The sequence below is a fragment of the Sceloporus occidentalis genome, unplaced genomic scaffold, assembly GCF_023333645.1.
Source record: "Sceloporus occidentalis isolate IW3139 unplaced genomic scaffold, rSceOcc1.0.p SCAF_122, whole genome shotgun sequence".
NCBI classification, from domain to species: Eukaryota; Metazoa; Chordata; class Lepidosauria; order Squamata; family Phrynosomatidae; genus Sceloporus; species Sceloporus occidentalis.
The window spans coordinates 2,389,454-2,410,692 of NW_028317102.1; the positions used below are offsets into that span (position 1 = coordinate 2,389,454).

The following is a 21,239-nucleotide window of genomic DNA, read 5'->3' on the forward strand; positions in this document are numbered from 1 at the left end:
TAAATACTGAGTTTTCACAAAGATACTGGACAGATAAGTGAATCAGCCTCCCGGCAGAAGTGGTAGAGGGTAATACAGTGAGGGTATTAAACATGCGCGGGATAGACATACGGATCCTGAATCTAAGACGAGACCAACGACTGATTAAGGTTTGAGGCTTTACAGCAGGAAAAACGGGCAGACTAGACAGGGGCCGAATGGGGGCCGATCTGCCGGCAAGTTCTAGGTTTCTAGATCCTTAGCCACAGGGTGTCACTCTTGGCTAGCAATTGGCCAAATCACCGGAAATCTCATGATGTCTCGTCTACGGGACACTTCTGCTCCTTCTCAGATCCACATCAGCCGTTCTTGTTCATATCAAAAGCAGCAGATGAGCTTCAGCCATAAAATTTACCCCCCCCCACGTCCCGCAGATTATTGCACCTAAATAAAACGGGAGTCACAGAGGGGTAATACACACACACTTACCCCCAACCTCCCATTTATACATCAGATACACACACTTACCCCCTATAAATAATGTCTCAATAATAAACCTTATTTTTAGCCATTTTGGGCATTTATTTGCCTTACCTCCTCTCGGATCCACGATGTGGACCGTCGTCTCTTTGGTCTTTCCCACTATGGCATTTTTGGGAGATTTTACTAATACCTTGAAAACTTCATGATTTTCTTCCAAGCCATCATTTTTAATATAAACATTCCAAAATTTTGTTGAAACGCCTAGAAAATAAAGTAGAAGATGATTATTCCGTGGAACCCAATCTGTTTCAGACATTTCAAATGAATGAGGATCGATGGAAAATGTGTCACTTTTTTTAAAATTCACAAATTTGAAATACATTTTGCTGGCATATTGTGTAGATTCGCAGTTTTTCTATACAAACTGGCTTTATAGCGCTTCCTATGGAGTTTAATTGAATGCTGACCCCTCGGCGAGGATCACACCATTGATTTACGAGAGCTATTTTATTTTGCTGGAAATCGTCGAGATGAAGAAGTTAATGACATACCGAAAATTGGATTATAAATTACAGCTCAGCAGTTATTTGGAGCAGTTGGAGCGCCCGCAGTGTTTCAGAGCGTAGGGTTGGCTATAGGACCTGGGCAGATAACGGGGTGACAACGTAGGACTACAACTCCCATAATCTCCGCCGAGATGGCTGTAGACAGGGGCGCCTTAAAAATGTCGACCCATTCCCACAAATACCCTCCAGCATGAGAGGAGAGGGCTTAATGGGGATGGTCAGTCTAGAGCAAGGAGATAACCAGTGGAACAAACCCTTCTCCTTATCCATATGTGCTTTGACATGGGAAGTGGAGAGTTATGACATCATAACTCAACATCGCGGTTTCCAGCTTATATATGAAGAGTAGAGGAAGAAAGATTCATGTTGGTGGAGGTGTACTTGTCTCAACTCAACATGGAACCACCAATGGAACCACCAAGGGTTTCAGCCCAACCAGGCCCTACTTGGGGAGCCATTGCTTCTGCACCCAACAAGACTCCTATTTTTACACCACTGGCTGGGGGTGATTGTATAATTCACGACATATATATATATATATAACATATACATACACATTGGGGGCCACAATCATGGTGAAAAAGTCAATCCAGACCAGCTGAGTCTTTCCAGCGCACACTAACCATTATTGTCTATAGGTGGAGGGTTCATAGAGGGAGCACCAAAAGGATACACTCAAAATTTGACATACTTTTTTAAGGAGGTGGATATCTGGTTTTAGATCACTAGTTTTTGATGAATAAGGAACATTTTGACCACGTTAAAGAGAAATAAAATGAATCGACTACAGAGGTGTGAATTCTCTGCACGTAACCGGAGAGCTATTGAATCTCTACTACGCTAAATATTTCTAGAAAATCCCTCTAATTGTACACATTTTCAAACGAGTAATATAATTACAAATAATTTGCCCAAATGGCTAATAACGCCGTCTTCCCCCCGCGCTGGTTTATAGAGTCGCTCGAATCTTTTCCTTTAGTAACTCTCGTGTAACACCTGCGACACCAGTTCCTTCCGCTCTCCAAAACAGATGTCCTCTCGAAGTCCTGATGAGTTAAGCGATCCCCTCGCTTTCGGTTTAATGAATTTTTATGTTCCCTGCTGAAAATCAAAGCCTCGCGCGTCGGATAGAGCGGAAAATAAATAACGCCGGCTAAATGAAGAAGGACTGTCTTAAATACCGCATGGTCGCCAAATTATCGTCACGGCAACCGAAGTGTAATTGGCAGACGCTTTGCGAATTGTCTACACAGTACGTGCTACGAGATGGAACGTTTGGTCCAAACATGGATACATTATTGCGCTAAAGGAGAATGTAGCGATTTTAATAATTTCAATAAACTCAAACATATAAAAACTTTAATTTTCAATAATATCGCGAAAAAAATATATAATTTCTCTTCCTGGACGACCCGTTTGTTGGATCACGTGAATGGCTTTACAGCGGCGCCAGATGTACTTTTTTCATTAAAAAATCTCCTCCGTTGTCTTACGCGCTGATTTTTTTTTTTTTAGACGAGGTTGAAAATACTTTGTAGATAAACACGATAAACTTTTTTCACCTACCCGGATCGAACTGCACGAGGCTCGCACTGCTGTGAGTAAAGTCCAGTCCGGATTTCGCGGTGAGCTCCTGCACCTGAAATAATAAAATAGAATTATTATAATTCCAATTATTCTTAATTTAACTATTATATTCATTGGAATTATTCCAGAAAATCATTCACCAACAATTAATAGCTAAAGAATGCAATCGTCTTCATAGACAGGTTTTAACTGCATGCTTAGCGCGCGAATGAGTAGTCACTCTCAATATGTCTCAATATGTATATATATATATATATACACCCTACCTTTCAAATGATTGTGGTCGCTTGGGAATGGCCTTGTTTTTGAAAGAAAACACAATTTTGTCCATTAAAATAAAACGAAATGGACCAGAAATCCAGCGCAGACGGGGTTAATGCAGTAAATGATTATTGGAGCTGGAAACGGCTGATTTTTTATGGAATCTCTTCATAGGCATACAGGGGCCCTTTGTCACTCCCATCACTCCTGTGTTCCAATGGCCCTTTATCACTCCCATCACTCCTGTGCTCCAATGGCCCTTTATCACTCCCATCACTCCTGTGCTCCAATGGCCCTTTATCACTCCCATCACTCCTGTGTTCCAATGGCCCTTTATCACTCCCATCACTCCTGTGCTCCAATGGCCCTTTATCACTCCCATCACTCCTGTGTTCCAATGGCCCTTTATCACTCCCATCACTCCTGTGTTCCAATGGGTCTTTATCACTCCCATCACTCCTGTGTTCCAATGGCCCTTTATCACTCCCATCACTCCTGTGTTCCAATGGCCCTTTATCACTCTTATCACTCCTAAGTCCCAATGGCCCTTTATCACTCCCATCACTCCTGTGTTCCAATGGCCCTTTATCACTCTTATCACTCCTGTGTTCCAATGGCCCTTTATCACTCCCATCACTCCTGTGCTCCAATGGCCCCTTATCACTCGCATCACTCCTGTGTTCCAATGGCCCTTTATCACTCCCATCGCTCCTGTGCTCCAATGGCCCTTTATCACTCCCATCACTCCTGTGTTCCAATGGCCCTTTACCACTCCCATCACTCCTGTGTCCCAATGGCTTTTTATCACTCCCATCACTCCTGTGTTCCAATGGCAAGTTGTGTTCGCTGATCCAAGTTTCAGTTTAAAAGGCTATTTTATGGTTAGGAAGCCCTTTTACAATTATGTTACAGCCAGAAATATCCTTGTTTTCTCAGTAGACCCCAAACTTTTGTATATATATATATATAAAGCCAGTATTTTTGTTTATTCCCTAGTAAGATTATTTCCCAGTAAAGCCAGAGATTAAGACGCTTTTGGTACCATGTTCACTCAATGCTTGGTCGGTTCGGCTTATCACCGTCTACCAGACATTGGCCAGTTTGTTATCTCCAATTTAAATATCCCTCACAAACAAAACCAGCACCGAACTCATAAAAATAATCATCCAGGGTACGGTGACACCTTTCAGGATTTGGCACGCCGAAGTAGTTAGCCTTGTGATGGGTCTGGAAAACCCTCCAAGCAGTCTTAGTGAATGTCACCCAAATAATGCCATTTATCAGACGGTAACAGAAATGTGGAACGTAGCTTCGGTTTATTCAGTGCCAACTAGGGACAAAAATGTACCCTCAAAAACACGCCTTGCCCCAAAACAGCTAATTTCTCTACTTTAATAAGAAAAAAAGCTATTTATAATCTGTAAAGTGGTAAAATTATAAATTATTCTTAGAAGTTTAAAATTTTTAAGATTTAAAGGTTTTTGCTGTGCTGAATTAACCCCTATTTTTCCAATCTCTTCTAAATCTGCCAGAGCAGAATAGCTGCAAACAAGGGACAATGAATAATGGGGAGGAAAAAGCAAAACAAGTAAGTGATAGATCAACAGCGCTTTGGAATCTGCTGGCGCTTTATAAATAAAATATAATAATAATAATAATAACATTATATAGGAAACATGGGAAAAAAAGTCAAATATATCATTGAAGTCAATGATATATTTTTGAAGATACTGGTTTATTTCACTAATTATTTTTAGCTACTTTTACCTACATTTATGCCAACAAATGCCGGATCTTTACTGCCGCCCGTCCTGATTAGTTTCACGGCCAAGGTCCCGAAGTCTTCACAAATATGATATGTCGGCTCTGCTAATTCAATCACAGACCATTTCATTTCAAACCTGAAATAACAGCAGATAAAAAAATACCGATTGAGGATACTGTGTGTGCGCGGCCGAGAATGATACATCCGCTTGAGTGTTCATCTTTGAGTTTGAGTTTTAAGTTTGTTTCCCTCTAGTTAAATTATTGAGGGAGACATTATACCGTAGTAAATAAAATAAGAAAATTGGTAAACTTACATTACTGGCGGAATTGAATTTCCTGCCGGATCGGAGAGTTTAAATTCGAAGCTGTCGGAATTCACTCCAAATGAAGGGTTTATGATGTACCGGATGACTCTCTGGTTTAGCTCTCTTTGTGTGAAGGAAATTCCCACGTAGTCCACTAAAAAACACAAAAAATATTCCAAATATTACATCAAAAGTCTTTACAGTCAAACGCAGCAATATCATAGGATGGAGCCTTTTTTTTTTTATTTTTAACATTTTTAAATTAACATATTTTGGATCCAGAAAAAGTTTAGAAATTTCCTTTTAATTACAAGGGTTTCTTTATGATTAGAATTCCATCTCACAAAATGTGAGTCCATGTTTATACCCAAATCCTCCTTAAGGGACAACGGAATTTCTTACATATAAATCAAAATTATTTTTATAGGAAATATGGCGAATATGAAAATATTGCCCTACAGTAATTAAAATACTATAATAATTAATTATAATAATTTTAAACAATATTAAGCATTTTGCATATATATATATATATATATATATATATATATATATATATGTTAAATGGATTAGTATAAAATCTTTAACATTTTTTTTTCTATTTAAAAATATTAATTGAAATCTCTTCTGATTGTGGATACATTTGGTTTTTATTCACGATCAATGATAGTATTGATTTGAAAATTTGGCTCCAGGGGCATATAATATGGGGGGACATGTAAAAAAATATGTAAAATATCCACTGGTGGGTGTACTGAAGGCAGATTTTGAGAATGGAGAAATAACTCGGCCAACTCCGAGCTGTATATATAACGTGTGATGAAATACTTGTTCTAGTATTTTCCAGGTGGCCAAAATACGGGGTTCGTAGGACCGTGTAGACCAGATCCTCATCTTCACTGTCGGGATCAGATGCTTTCAGGTTTTTGGAAGTAATCAAGATGGAGGCTCTCCGGTCTTTTGTGTTTTCCACCGTAGTCGGGGTCTCTTTGATAAGTATTTTTGGAGGAAGTTTATCCACGTGTTCCACCTAAGCAGATGCCACAAACACATTCATTTAGTCGAACACTTAGACCTTGGCTGGTAAATCAAATTTATCTAAGTAAGTGATGGTTTAAACAAAAAAAAAAACATAAAGCCAAGTTTCAAAAAGTTTTCTGCTGCTATGGCAACACTAATTTGATCTATCAGTGTCTTCTGCTCATGTTACATTATGACCTACCAAACAACTAACCTGAGGTTTTATGAGCAAGGAACTAATTGATAGTTTTTGAGGTTGGACTTTCCAAATAATCTATTTAGATGGAAGTGAAACATTTAATCAATGGACAGGCGCTCCAAAAAAATTCATCCATCTCCAAAACTAGGTATTTTGTCCCCACTGTGGAATCTCCTACCGGAAAAAAACCTGGTTCCTGGGTGTGTAAGGAAAAACGAGGGACCCTTCGACAAGGCGTTCCTTTCCGTCACATCTCAACCGCTTCCCATGACAATCCACCCCACTCCTTTTTCGGCCCCTTAAGCACATAGACATAGGGTTTACTCTATTTCTAAGCTATATGAGCTCAGAGATTATACATAAAGATGTCATGTGAGGTCACAACGCTTGAGAGCGGTGGTTTCTGCTCACTTCTGCTACAACGGTGGTAGGCAAGAAAAAAAAACAGAACCGAAAAAAGAAGTTGTCACGGTTACAGCCACGGCTGGGATTTCCAATATTCCATCCAGGTCTCGTTCTAGAGATCTTAACATTTGAGGCGACAACTAAACGCCTAAATCAATGACAAAGTGGCCAGCTAATCCCAATTCTGGGCTTTACTAAAAATATTTTTTTTATTTTTTTTTTTACATTGGTAGTTAAACTGAAAATATTATATCCAAACGTAACAATGACAACCGTTCTATATCTCATCCAAATAATGTTACGTATCTCAAAAACTCCAATGTTATACACTTTCTGTCCAGGAATAGGGAGTCAAAGTACATTAAACCCTATATCAAAGATTTTATACATTTAAAAAAAAAGTATATTTTGGGGAAAAATGTATAAATAACCCAAGATTTTGAAAAAACTAAAATATTTTAAAAATACCCTTAGCATGTACATATGTTCGCAAAATATCTAAATAATGAAGAACAAAATGGGTTTGTTATTCCAAAATTGTAATTTAGTTAATTGTTGGATTTTTTATTTTTTTTTACTACAGAGAAATTTAGCAAATCTTTCAAAACTTTATTTTTTTACCTTTTCAGATAATTTGCACATCCCCGAGGACGCTCACCTTCATGCTTTGTCCAATTAATTAGGTGCTTCGCTGACTGCGTTCTAAATGACAGCTCTCTATGTGACGTTCTACGAGAACTGATTAGTAAACTAGGCCATGAATATAAGGAATATGCCGTTCCGGCAGCCTCTCCGTTAACTCTTTGTGCCCTTTTACAAAAAGACTCAGATATCAGATGAAAAATTAAGTGAGAAATTGCACAACATCTGGAGAAAAAAAACAGATGCGTATTCTTATCTGAAATTAAAATTAATTTTAAATTTAAGATATCTAAATACTTTAATACAATGTAACCTATTAAATTTTAGCTAAAAATAATGTTTTTTTGGTTATTTTAAAAGTTAATACAACTAAACATTCCACGTTTTTCTTGTATATATTAACATAAATTCAAATAACTATTAAAAAAAAAAAATAGGTGTTTTCTGTTATATAAACAAAACATACATTTTGAAATTTGTTTTGTTTTTATTTTATTTTTTTTGTGTATTTCAAAGAGCTTTTTTTAACCTGCTTTTAAACAGCAAGTTAACAGTTAAGTAGTTTAACATTCAGCATCTTTGCTGTGGGACCTCCACTCACCGGGGAGATGGTCCGACAAATCTTTCCAAAACATTGACTCCTGAACTTTTGCCAGAGGTGCCTGTCTCTGGTGACTCTGAATGCAGAATTACTCGACGTGTTAGACCTGTCAGTTCTAAGTAAGCAGTTTAGTACGCTCAGTATTTATTCCTGGTGAAGAGTAAAAATTTTTAAAAAAGCATCTCTTAGCATGAAGTCGTTTATAAATGTCTAGCGGGCAACAGATATAGAGAAAATATTTTCTAAGTGCTTAGAAAAAAAAGATAAAATAATCATATATTCAGGCAAAACATTATACTGGAATTAATAAATTAAAAAAAAAATAGAAAAAAAATAGAAAAAAAATCCCTTTGGAAGAATTCTTGGGTTGGTTGAGTTGTCTGTTGGTGCTAAATTAGGAAGTGCGATGGTTAACTCCATATACGCTTCTAAAACTAGTATTGAACAAAATAGTTATAATAAAAATAAAAATTCTTTAAAATATTTTTAGACCGCTTGTGTTTCTAGTTGACTTTAAAGGCCAAACCGCATGTTTGCGTTCCATCTATAAAGAAGCTTAGATAATGAGAGACTCTGTGCCGTCGGTGATAAATTTAAGACGGTGAAGATGTGTGATTGCGATGTGTTACAGACTAATGCATGTCCGGGTTCATCCACAATGTTGGCTTATAACAGAACTACTTTATAAATCACGGGAATGTTGTCGCGTAAACGCCACGGGTTATCCAAGGTGATGTTTATAAAAGTTTTACTCAGAGCTAGTTCTTTCTTACAAGTCTTGAAAGAAACTTTTGCCAAGAGTTAGCTTGGTCGGGATATAATTGGTTGTAAGGACAGAGTTAGTTATCGCCTGTTGGTCCAATGAGAAATCAGAGGCCATTTTGAAGTCAAGAAGGATTTTTTTGCCTTCTTCTGGATCAATAGTGAGGTTGAACGTAATTCACTTTCTTCAACCTAGATTACTCTGTTGCTTCGTTGCACGTCGGGGCTGTGGTCGGTAATGCTGGCCAGCAGGATATTAGTACCTAGTGAGATTGCCCCAACCAAAAATAAAGGTCACGGAAAAGATTGTAAACTAAGGTTCTCAAGATCTCCTAGGAGGACAGGGGAGAGAAATGTACTTAACATTACAAGTCATATGATTTTTTTTTGGTACATCTATCCCTTTAACCGAAATCTGCCATCTGAAAAGAGTGATTTTTGCATCAAGATGTGGCATTTGTGTCACTATACATTACGAAGTCAGTAAACTTATTACATCCATTTATTCACAATTTCTGCAGTACTTTACAGGTGTAAAAAAGGGTGAAATTGTGGAAAATGCGTAAAACTTTCTGAGAAATCATAATTTAATGAGGTAAAATTTTGCATCGCTCATAATTTTTTGAAGGGAAATGCTTAATTGTCATGTGACACAACAGCAGTCTCTGATAGGTTATTGCCTTAGACGCTGAAAAAATATCTGAAACGTTTCTGTATTTTGTTATCATATATAATAATAAAATGACAGATCGAATACCGTTACTCTTACCTGTATCACAAAGACGACAGCATCTTCTTTCATCCGACCATCGACCAAAAAGCCCTTGTTGGAGTTATCGGTTGCGATGAAAGAGAAACGGTCCACCTGCCCAGCTCCTCCATAGTGTTTGTAAGACAGATACATGTTGTTCACATCCGTCTGGGAGAAATGGTTCTGTTGCATAATCCTACCATTCAGGTAGAGCTGTCCGTATCGCGGGTACTCGATGAGGGTGTAACTCAGTTTCTCTACGGGGCTGTCTGGGTCAGTGAGTTGGAGAAGATTAGATGAAATCACCACGGTGCTGCCTTCCGGTAACTGGATTCCCTTGTTGATGAGTAACGTTGGGGGAATTTGATCTGGATGTTCGATGATAAACTCCATGAAACCGTCCTTGGCCACCAGACCATTACTTACGGTGAAACTACACAACATAACATGAAATAACAATAAAAAAAACATTAAATGTTACTTTTTGCAACTGCTTCAGCAGGAAAAGCCACCCAAAATACTCCATGACTGACAACAATGGCGGCCTCCAGATAAAAGGAGTTTATTGGAACACAATGAGATAAAACCATTTTTTTGTCAATGGCGACCTACGTTACTGAAAATTGAATACCGTAAAATATATTTCCCCTTCGGTTAATTTATGGGGTTTCCTAAAACACATGGAGTGGAGCCATAACAAGTACAACGGTGGTTTTTTTTGGACAGTTGGGGGGGTTCTGTAATGTTTTGAGTTGGGGACAGAACTATCCCTGGCGACGTCAGGACCTCTAAAAAATAGGTTACCAATATTGGAGACTTTTTTCAAGGGGCATGTATGTAGGGAAGCAGTGCGGAACTTGGTATGACGGGGTGGCCATGACACTTTATGGCTGGCAGTCTCCAAAGGACGTAAGTATTGGTAAATTAGAATGTTTCCAGGCAAAATTTTAGATGGATAAATCCAAAACTAATTCATCTGTACAAAAAAAAAATCACAATTAACTCATCGAGAAATGATAACATGGACATAGTTTGACCTACATTGAATTCCCACTCTGGAGATTCTAACATTTTAGTTAATTTGTGCTGTTATAGAGGAATTATATCTTCACCAGCTTATCAGACTAATAAAGCACATAAAGAGGCCATTAGAACCCAAACTCTGAGCAAATTTCCTCTGAACGAGGGAACCAACAGCCCCAGGCATATGTTTCAGCCTCTCCTGGGCTTCATCAGTGAGGTGTTAGGTGAGCAAGGAGCTCCATGTCTGGACTCACATTTCAACTTGAAGAGTCCCCCCAAGAGATTGACAAAGGGATTCAATATGTACAAAGAAGTGCAAACCTTCCATAATTAAAAAAAAACATATAATTAAAAAAGAAATTACGTTTTAAATAAATAATATAGCAAATAAATACAGATATATTAATTATCGACATACTTAAATGGTTAGTGTTAAAACTTGGCTGCTTCTAGTTTCTCCCTAGTCATCTATTTTTTTTTTTGTGGGTTCACTTGAGCCATAAAGCTTTTGCTGCATTCTTCTTCCTCCCCGTTCTATTGCCGAGAAATCTGTTAAATCCGTCACTTGTCTAATTGGGAACAAATTTGTCAAAAAAAAAAAACATAAAAAAAACCCCTACGTTTCTGGCAGTTTGTCCCGTTGCAAAGTGCTGACAGATTGGAAGTTCCGCATGTGTTGAGCAGATGGGTAAGTTAAAAAAGAAACAAAACAAAAAAAAAAAGCAATTTATTAAATCACCTGGAACCGGCAGCTCCGTTCCAAAAATAGTGAAAATGAAATATAGCGGGGCATTGTACGGGAGAGGGGAGCTGGCACTCGGATTCACCAGAAGGTACCAGATACAAAACACGATAAACATTTGGAGAAGACGCGGCTGTGCTGCCGAATAATGAGCCAGTATTTAACCTAATAAAGCGCGCCCCAAGAAATTCATTTCAATGGCTACGGCTTCTCCGTGCGCTTCTGTTTAAATGTAAAAAACCCGATTTTTTGGCATCTCTTGAAGGTGATGTTTGTGAAGCAGACATGTTAACCGCTGGGGGAGACGATGCTGGAGGAAGAGATGCCGGCCGGCGGTGGGTGGGGGGGCATAGAGGTCTCTTTATGTGAGTTAATAAGATGAAAAAGCTGAGGGTGTTGATGGAGCCACTGGGGGTTATTGCCGAATACAGCGCTGGGGGGTTATTAGTGTATACAGCGCTGGGGGTTATACTCAAGGAGGAAAACTGTTTTTTTTCCATGGGACTAGCCCATTAAAGTGAGTAAAAACATTTTCAGTTCTTTAAATTTAGAGCAGTATTTTTCTGGCTCTGCTGTACATGGAGGTCTCCTGACACTTCTATTCTCACCATTGAATCTGTACCTATCTGCCATTCTCTAATTTACCTGCATGGCTATCTAATATCTACAAATAACCAATGTATGTACTAAGAATGTTCTGTTTCCCAGCAGGAAAAGGCATCTTAACTACTTCTTGCAGAATTTAACGATTCCCCACCCTCATTATATCTTTTTCAATTTTTTATATATTTTCGTTATAATTATGCTTTGTTTTATATGTAGCAGGAGGGTTATTTTGCATGTTACAGGGGAGGACATGCAAGTCCACGTGTAACTAGTATTCACTGATATGCCCTCGCCTGTAATGTGCAAAATGTAAAGTCGCACTTTAAAGTGAATCTTCAAGTTTTTTGCAAGTGTTAGCATGCGACTGAAATCGAGTTTGATCAGCCTAGTTAATCCTTAACTCGACTGACCACCCAACGTTTTAGTGAACATGTCCCCTTGACTTTTACATTATGAAGGTCCAACCCCAGTGAGCTTCTGCTGTAGAAAAAGCTTGTCATAAAGTGACAGTAATGGTAATAGATAATTATAGTTGCTAACAGCAAAATTCCCAGTATCATTTGGCTCCAACGTCAACCAGGACTCCTAAGTGCCCCCTAAGTGCCACCATAGGTGCTGGCATTACACATCCACACTAATTCATTAACATTTTATAATATTTATTATATATATATATAATAAATATTATATATATATTATATCAAATAGATACATAAATCAAATATACGTATTTTGTTTTTATACTTTTACAATAAATAATCATGCGATAATTCCTAGATTATATAATTAATTTAATTATTTAATTACTAAATCGTATAAAGAAGGTCTGAACATATTTCACTTAAAATAAAAATATATTTTCAGCACCGACAAAAATATGACTATTGTGTCTAAGAGTTATAATAGCCAGCATATGTTTTTTTTCCCCAGAAGAAACTGCCTGCCATCTGGAGAACGTCTTCTTTAATTTCACTAAACAGTATTTACAGTTTCGTGAAATAAAAATAGTTTTCATCATAAAAAATGTAAACACGGAAAGTTCTTATGTTTGCTGTAAATTTTTAAGGATTTGTAACGTTTGCCATTTTATTAGTTCCAGTGGACAGCAGCTGCTCCATAGCTGGGTGCTGTTGACCCTGTTGGGCGATCAGACTCCCAGGGGTGCCATTGCTCCATGAGCCGGTATGGGGGTGACAGAGATCTCCTTTGTAACCATTTAATCCCGTGCTGCCCTCGGCTTGACCGAGGGCAGCTCCCCCAGCCGCCCTCTCACCGTCGGCACCTGCACCTTCATAGTGTAAGTGGGCCGGTTGGGGAGATCAAAGATCTTCCCTGTAACCGGCCCATTGAACAGCGGCATCCGTGGGCCTGATGACCTAAGTCGGCTGTGGAGGTAAGTAGTGGACGGCGGCTGGTCAGCTGCCCTGGGTTGTAGAAACCCTTGGGGCTATAAATCAGACAGTATTAAAGCTTTTCATACACAGCATTTTTGCTTTAAGCGCATCTCTTCCTGACATATACCTGAGCAGGAAGCTGCCGTAATAACTCACAGGAAGTACCATGCGCTGATTAAAACTGCTTCCCCCAAGTTGGTTGAAAAAGTGCACAAGCAGTTTAAAAATGTTCACTTGACTGAGAAAAGGATGTTCCTTCGAGGGAAGCTGCAGTCCCAAAAGTAGTCTTTTTTTTTAACGCCTAGATTCCATCTTGGTTTTTTTCTTACATTCTACATGCATGGTATTGGTAACATTTTTTTTAAATATATTTTTCCTACCACTACTGTATGTGTGTACCGCAGTTGTATTTTAATGAGAGGGTGGTAGATAAAGTGAAACAGCCACTCAGCAGAAGTGGTAGAGGCCCATACAGTGAGGAAATTTAAACATGCATGGTATCTAATCAACACTCAGTTCAATCAATGCTAGGTGAAGGTGTTTTTTTTAGCTAGAGTTTCAAATTAAATACGTCAACCTCACAATTGACGGGTTTATCCCATTTTGCACCAGAAACCCATTGGTTTAACCCTTTCTCCGACCTCACCTGAAGGAATCCTTTCCGGCCTCGTGGCTATTGTCGTGAACGTAGCAAACCTTCTGAGCCGCCACGTCCAACTGGCTAAAACTTGAAATGGGGACGCCGAGATAATTGATGTACTCAATCTGACCGTGCACAGGTGGCACAGAGACGGCATACTGCAGCTTCCCTGGCTTGCCAGTGCCATCTGTTGCCAAAATAACATCTGTGATTAAGGTCACCCTGTCACCTTGTTTTAAAGTTACAGGCCTGGTGAGTAGGACAATGTCACCTATGGAAAAATAACGAGAGAACAGGAAAGAGTGGGTGAAAATTAAGAAAAAAATACATCAAAATATACAAATGTATTTAAACATTTCAGATTTTATGTTGTAGATTTTATTACTAAATAATGGTTATATTTGACATATATTAAGAGATTATTAAACCATGTGCCGGATATCATAAAATACCTGATGGAATTTAGTTAAAAAAACAATATTTTGGCCACATAAGTGTCCTTTTTAGATCGTCTGCCATGTGAGCCACATCCCACATACAGTGTTATGCCTGCAGCATGTAAAAGAAGGCATCGCTTTAATTACGTTCACTAGAATAAATGCTTTGTTTTAAAATACAGTTAGTCTCTGTTCCTCTTCAACAGAGACTCTTCAGCTGCTGAGGAATTAAATCTGCTTATTCTTCTGATTTATTTTTTTTGATTTTTTTTTTAAAAGGATGGACTAATAAAAAAAACATTTTAAAATAAGTAAAAAAAAATTAATAATTTTTTTTATAAAAAATAAAAAAAATAAATATATATATATAACCCATTGTACAGCACTGTGGATTACGGTGGTGCTATATAAATAATAATAAAATATATGGTGGAGACATTACTAGGATATAGAATGTTGGGGATTCTGTTTAAGAAATAAAAAGAAAAGGAATTAAAGGAAATACATTAACAGTAAAATACAGTAACAAAAATGTCAAGGCTTACTTAAAATATAAATAATGTCAATATGTTGAAATATAAAATGTCAAGGCTTTCTGCCTATTCTGCCACCTACTCTACCCCTTGTGATGCCAAATACCTTTACAGCAAGATGGCATAAAGAGAAATCATTACATGTGTCCTGGTTAGGATGACCACATACAGAAGACACAGTAGAAGATCACAATAACTAACTAGCAACACCAATTAAGGCAGTGTCCCCAAACTGACCCTTAGTTATTTAAGGTTTAGTGGGTTCATTGGGCTCATGTAACCTTGTGTTATGTGATCTTGCAGAGGTAGTAGACAGGCTGAGGATCCACTTAGGGTAAGTGAGTTTCATGAGGGTGTGTGTGTGTGTGTTAGTGTGTATTGGGTATGTTAGTGTGTGTGTATCAATGTCTGTGTGCAAATGTGTCAGTGTGATTATGTGTTAGTGTCACCCAACTAGGGTTCAGGGTTATGTGATCTTGCAGTAGATGCATGGCAGCTTGCCCTATGTGAGCTGAATTGAAGACAGGCTGAGGCTTCACTTAGGGTGAGCGGGTTGCATGAGGGTGTTTGTGTTAGTGTGAGTATGTGTCTGTCTGTGTATGACAGTGTCTATATGTATGTTAGAGTGAGTGTGTATTTGTATAAGTGTGTGTCTCACTAATCCCTCTTCTGTTCTTGAAATTATGCCTCTCTCTTCTCTTCTTTCTATTCTTCTTTTCTCTCATCCAACCCATCTTCTCCCCTTTTTCTCTTTCTTCCATCTTCCTCTTTTCTTTCTTGACTTTCTTCCATCGTCGATAATTCCTTAATTCTCTCATCTCTCTTTTTCCTTTCATCACTCTACCTCTCTCTTTCTTTTCTGTTGTCTTCTTTTCTCCTCTCACTTGTCTTTTTTTTTCTTCTTTCTTTCTCCTTTCTCTCTAATGAACAAAATGCTGCGCAGGGATTCACTTATTATTTGGTATCCCTAACGTACCTAGCCTTTGTAAGAACATTTTAAACATTATGTCAATAAACCCATGAAGAATGAAAAGATACAATTCACAGCTTAGAATTTCATTGGTTTTATAAAAAGAGAAAAAAATTAAATCACCATATTGATTTAATTTGCAGGTTGTGTCTAGATTATAGGCTCCTGCACCTTATATTGTAACGCCGGCTGGGAGTATGGGATTTATACAATCTCTATACATTTTAGATTTTTGTAGGGAACAAAGCATTGGATTTCTTATTCTTCTTTAATACAAATCAACATGCACATTTTGTTAGGATGGGAATCTACAAAGGTCACTTTATTGTGTTTAAAGAGCAATTTAACCCTTCATTGTGGCACAAGGTACCCCTTTTTTTTTCCCGGTGTTTATTATAATTTTGGCAACCGTTTCCTTTTGCCATTTTCCATGATGCATAAAGCGCTCTGATGATTATTTGGAATTAATGGATTATGTCAAGGGCCAGTTAGCTCTCATCTGGCCAAATAATAATAATAATAATAATAAAGATTTAACAAATGCAGTGGTTAGCTAATAACGAATGTCTCAGCTGTAGCCCAAATAAATTAGATGCATTTAATTGGTAGGCTGCAGTGCCTACTCTCTTTATTACAATGTCTCTTGTTGTTTTTTATGATGTCAGGGTACATGGCAGACTGACAAAGTGTTTATGAATCACGGTTTGCAGATGGCACTCCTGGTTCATAGCCGTTATGAGAACAAGTAGCCTTACAAATCAATAGAGGGTTTTGCCAGAGAAGACTCCTGGGAGAATCAGCAATATTTGAGTTCCCGGTGCCAATCTCTCCCTGGCAGGGGCATCATTTCACAAACCCACATTCAATAAATTACACACTCCTCGCAGAAATGTAAGACTTCTAGCAAACACTGGCACCATTACATTGTACACTGCATCTCCCACAATCCACCGGGACAACGGTCATTGTAATCAACAGCTATTGTGTTCAGTGCCAGAATACTCCTGTTCTTGCTTTCGGTGAACTCAAGTAGCAATATCCTTTTTTTTTTTTTTTTACTTTATTTATTTTTATAATTTGTTATTATTATTATTATTATTATTATTATTAATAAAAAAATTCTAAAAATAAAGAAAGAAAATCAAATGAAAAATGAAAAATGAAAAAAAATAAATACATAAAGGAAATGGATTCTGCTGCAATGATGTTAAAAGTCACTGCATCATGGATAAAAAAAATATTTTTTTTGTAGATGGTCATCTTAAATTTGAGGGCTTTTTTCTGTCTAAAGTTTTTAAAATTAACTGTTAAATTATCTATTAAACTAGCAGGTATTTTAATTTGCTCATCTGCAAGTCATTATTGTAGACAGACAATTCAATTTATGCGGTTGGTGCGCTGATTCCTTAAAGAGGACACAAGAGTTTTCCTTTTGTTTAATGTCACCTTCAAAGCTTAATTTCTGAAAAGCACCTATAACTAATACTTTTTCAACCAGCGTAATTATATTTGGAGATATTTTGTTTAAGCGTTAACCTCTTGGAAGCTGAGCTATGTGTCTTAGAGCAGCAGCATTATCCAATGTCTTGTCGTAAAGTTCTCTGATCTTTACAAAGGCTGCCTCAACCAATAACCAACAATCAGCAACTTAATAATAGGAGAGATAACATAGCGATAATCTCGCAGCTCTTGAAAACAGGAAATAAATATGGCTGCCCTCCTAATAATTACTTGCAATTCCACATTTATCCACCAGGGTGCATAGCCTTAAGGCAGTAGCTACATCCTGAGCGGATCCTTTCTTTGCTCCTTTTTACTGGCTTTTAATGAATTCCCTTTCTGTAAATGTGTTTTGGGCAGGACTGGTTAGTGTGCGTCGAGCCTGTTGTCCTGCGGATAAGTCTAAGACTGCATGGCTGGATTTGCCCCAGTCAATGCTGACCTCTTACCTTTCTCTAGGTTCTGAACAGAAATGAAAAAACTTTCCGGAGGAGATTTGTTCCCTCCGTCCGTCACAAAGAACCGGAAGCTGTCGTGGCCCCTGCAGCCAAGGATCACGGTGTGGAAGTACCAGATACGGTTCATATCCACATCGTCTTGTGTAAAGTTCATGCCGGGGTGAAGTGTCATCCATGCCGAATCCACCTGGGAAAACGGAACAGATTTTTAAAACATTCTAATCGTTATTTTTTTAATCTGACCTATTCTGAGCTCAGTACAACGTAGACAATTAAAAAGTCACGCATCTGTATTCTAGAATAGTCCAGAGAGGAATTCTATTAAGGGCATAGGCAGAAGGATTCTTGGTAGGAAATAAACATTTACAAGTAAATTGTTGATAATTGCCAATTCTTGGGAAAATGGACAATTTTGGGGAAAATACACATTAATAATTCATCATGCAGTAGAAAGACGCTTTGGATCAGCAAAATGTTTCCCTCTCTGAACTAACGCTCAATATTTGAAATGGATAAAGTGGAATATTTTTAAAGGGTGTGGTTAGAGGCGGGAATAGAGGCGGGGCTGAGGTGGGTGCCTTTGTGCCCTCTTGCTGGGTATTTGTGTAACTGAGTGGGGCATTTAGAAGAAGAATAATGTATTTTATTTACCCTGTTTAATTTATAAAGCTGTTCCGTGCTGTTTCTATACACATTATCGGGGCTTTTAGGGCCGTAGAACCCTGCGATACCCTCATACCCAGCAAAACATTCCGAGCTCAGAGAAAAGAGGGACATCACGGGAGGAGAGAGGGGCATCAGGGGAAGAAAAGGGGGGCCTAAACTACACCATACTTCTATACAGCTGCTCTGGGCCAAAGCTCTAAATGTGTAACAGTCACCATGGTAACTGACGTTCCTGCTGATTGCTCCACGTTCACCAACAAAATTGCTCTTAATAATACGGTCCATTTGACTTTTGCCTGTTCTTTTTTCAATTTTAATTGATGTAAAATGTAATTGAAGCCAATGGTCTCTATTCCAGAATCGCACCCCCATATTGTTTTTATTTTGAGGATAGTCACATTTGTTCAATTTATTTTCTTCTGTAACTTCTGGAAAATGAAAACCACAGCCGAAGCAGCGGCTTGGCGCGATGTCTCACATATGGCCAAGAAATCCCGAGATAGGTTCAACTTCTCTCATTACTTGAAATATTCTAAGTGAAGAAACGCCATCTCTAGAAAAAAAAAATAGACCGAACTACCCCACAGCCAATAAAATGTCCTATTCTGGCACCTTATACATTTTCCGAGGTTTTTTTGGTGCTAACTTATACTTTTATACTTAATAAACATCTAATGTTACATAAGCTTTTGGGACCTCAGAGGTCTCTTCATCAGATTACATCTCATCTTCTTTTGGGCTGAAACAGTACTCAAAAATAAAAAGTTAATTGTAAAAAAATATTCCGAAAAGACCTAGAATATGATGTATTTTAATTAAATAATTAACTATAGAGAAATGGCCCCAAATAAGCTGCCGGGATGTTAAGTCATATAGAAATTTTGTAATTTTGTAAATGTATTTATTTATTAAAACACGGACCTTTAATTTGAGTTCTCCAAATGTCGGGACATTGTTGATGATGTAATAAATAGAATCTCTTGGAGAATCTTTATCTTCGGCTTCTAAAGCGACACTCGATATAACTTTATTCTCAGCAACTTCTAGTTCCAAACCGCCATTTCTTGTAAGAAAAGAATAAAAGTAATATTAATATGAAATATTGTGAATTAGTGATAATAACGCCAAATTCAGATTATAACTGATCAGCTGTGGCGTCTGCCGAACTTCTTAAGGGTGCAAGCTGTCCATCACGAGCTTAAAATTATCGTATGTTTTGTCTTCGTAAAGGAAAGCGATGATTGACAGGCCCCCCCCAAGAGATTCTGCAGCAGCTGCAGTCTTTTATGAGACTGCCCATCAACAGAGAAGCGGTCTCTGGTGATGGTCGAAATCATTAACGTCTCAGCAGCTTGGAGGGCAATTGTTCCCTTGAGACGGACGCCAGACTGTTGGCAATCCCCCCCCCCCCAAATAAAATGCGCGCGTTCAATTTACAGACGTGTAAAGACCAAAAACACAATTAAGTATAATTGCAGTAGAAATTGATAAGTGAAAAATAAAAAGGATTCATTACGATTCTACTGCACAGGTGTTTGCTTTATTGGTGTAGATCCCAAACAAATCCCAATCAGACAGCAATCAGCGATACAAACACAGAATCCGAAGGCAGATCGGCCCCCTTTCGGCCCCCGTCTAGTCTGCCCGTTTCTCCCGCTGTAGAGACTCAAACCTTAATCAGTCGTTGGTCTCGTCTTAGATTCAGGAGCCGTATGTCTATCCCATGCATGTTTAATACCCTCACTGTATTACCACTCTACCACTTCTGCTGGGAGACTGTTCCGCTTGCCTACCACCGTACATTACAGCCTAGCTTCCGACCCTTTATTTTTCAAAAAATAGTGTTGAAAGAAGAGTAGCAATTTAATTGGACCAAAATATTTTCTGTTAGATAGTATTTTATATATATGTGTGTGTGTGTGTGTGTGCGGACATATGTGTCGTACTGAAGCATCTAGTAATCATGTTTGATACTTAACCTTGTAAGACGAGGCACTTCATCGTTGACGGGTATGACATGGACATGTAGTGTGTCTTGGACTGTGTGTTTGCCATCTGTCAGCCGCACAGTGAAGTTATCCCGGAGACTATCGGAGTCGTCGTGCATGTACACAATCTGCAGTCCTACCAGAAATAAAGAGCAATCATCTATTCAGTCTTTCCAAGAAATAGTTCATTGGCTCGGCAGATAAATCACCCGTTTTCAAAGCAACTAATCGCAATTAGACATGCCGGGGGCCGCGACCCCTTTATCTGCCTATATATATATATATATAAAGTTTTTTTTCATATAAATATCACTTGGTTCTAGGACTCTTCAATTGCATTACTGGTTGATATGCAAAAACACTAGCTGTTAAAGAGTTAATTAATTTTACCATGGAAATTTCTGTTGTAAACGCTTATATTGAAAACGCGCAAAAAAAAAAGAAAGGCAGAGGCTTTTATCGTATATTTTTGGTGAAGGCACAGCTTGTAGTTTTATGAACCAGTAACCAATTGAGGACAAGGCGGAAAAATGGTTAATAAAAATGATGTCATGGCGCACAATATGCATTCGCAGAAATCTGGTTCATTGCAAGACATCTGCCATATATTGTTATAAGGTAATGAGATGGCCGGCCATTTACAATTCAAAAAAAAAAAAAGTTTTTTCACCAAAAACAATAGGGTGATGTACACTAAACCAGTTGTTTGCAGTGACTTTGGTCCTCCAGCAGAGGACGTTGACAGTCTACGTTACACCGAAGCCGGGGCATGAGACATCTTCCGAACTGGAGAGCGGACAAGTAGAAAATGTAAAGGATTAAGAAACACAAACCAGATCCTAAAATCACCCAGGACTTTCCTCTGATGGAAGACCAAAAAAACCTCTCAAAGCCCAACAGGATAAGGAGAGGTTGTGTTACGGTGAGGCCGTGGAACGGCAAAGATTAAGACAC

At 38.2% G+C, this 21,239-nt stretch overlaps 1 protein-coding gene across 1 annotated transcript in view; it reads right to left on the minus strand.

Moving 5' to 3' along the window:
* Nucleotides 1-21,239, minus strand: part of LOC149282157 (FRAS1-related extracellular matrix protein 1-like) — a 56,390-nt gene that overhangs the window by 10,845 nt on the left and 24,306 nt on the right. The window contains exons 20-29 of the mRNA XM_089498591.1: nucleotides 20,277-20,421; nucleotides 19,219-19,360; nucleotides 17,623-17,818; nucleotides 13,740-14,004; nucleotides 9,347-9,761; nucleotides 5,777-5,978; nucleotides 4,958-5,102; nucleotides 4,648-4,777; nucleotides 2,595-2,667; nucleotides 574-723 (exon numbers count right to left, since the gene is read on the minus strand). Of these exons, the coding sequence (XP_089354717.1) occupies nucleotides 574-723; nucleotides 2,595-2,667; nucleotides 4,648-4,777; nucleotides 4,958-5,102; nucleotides 5,777-5,978; nucleotides 9,347-9,761; nucleotides 13,740-14,004; nucleotides 17,623-17,818; nucleotides 19,219-19,360; nucleotides 20,277-20,421 (1,863 nt within the window). The remainder of the gene's footprint in view (nucleotides 1-573; nucleotides 724-2,594; nucleotides 2,668-4,647; nucleotides 4,778-4,957; nucleotides 5,103-5,776; nucleotides 5,979-9,346; nucleotides 9,762-13,739; nucleotides 14,005-17,622; nucleotides 17,819-19,218; nucleotides 19,361-20,276; nucleotides 20,422-21,239) is intronic.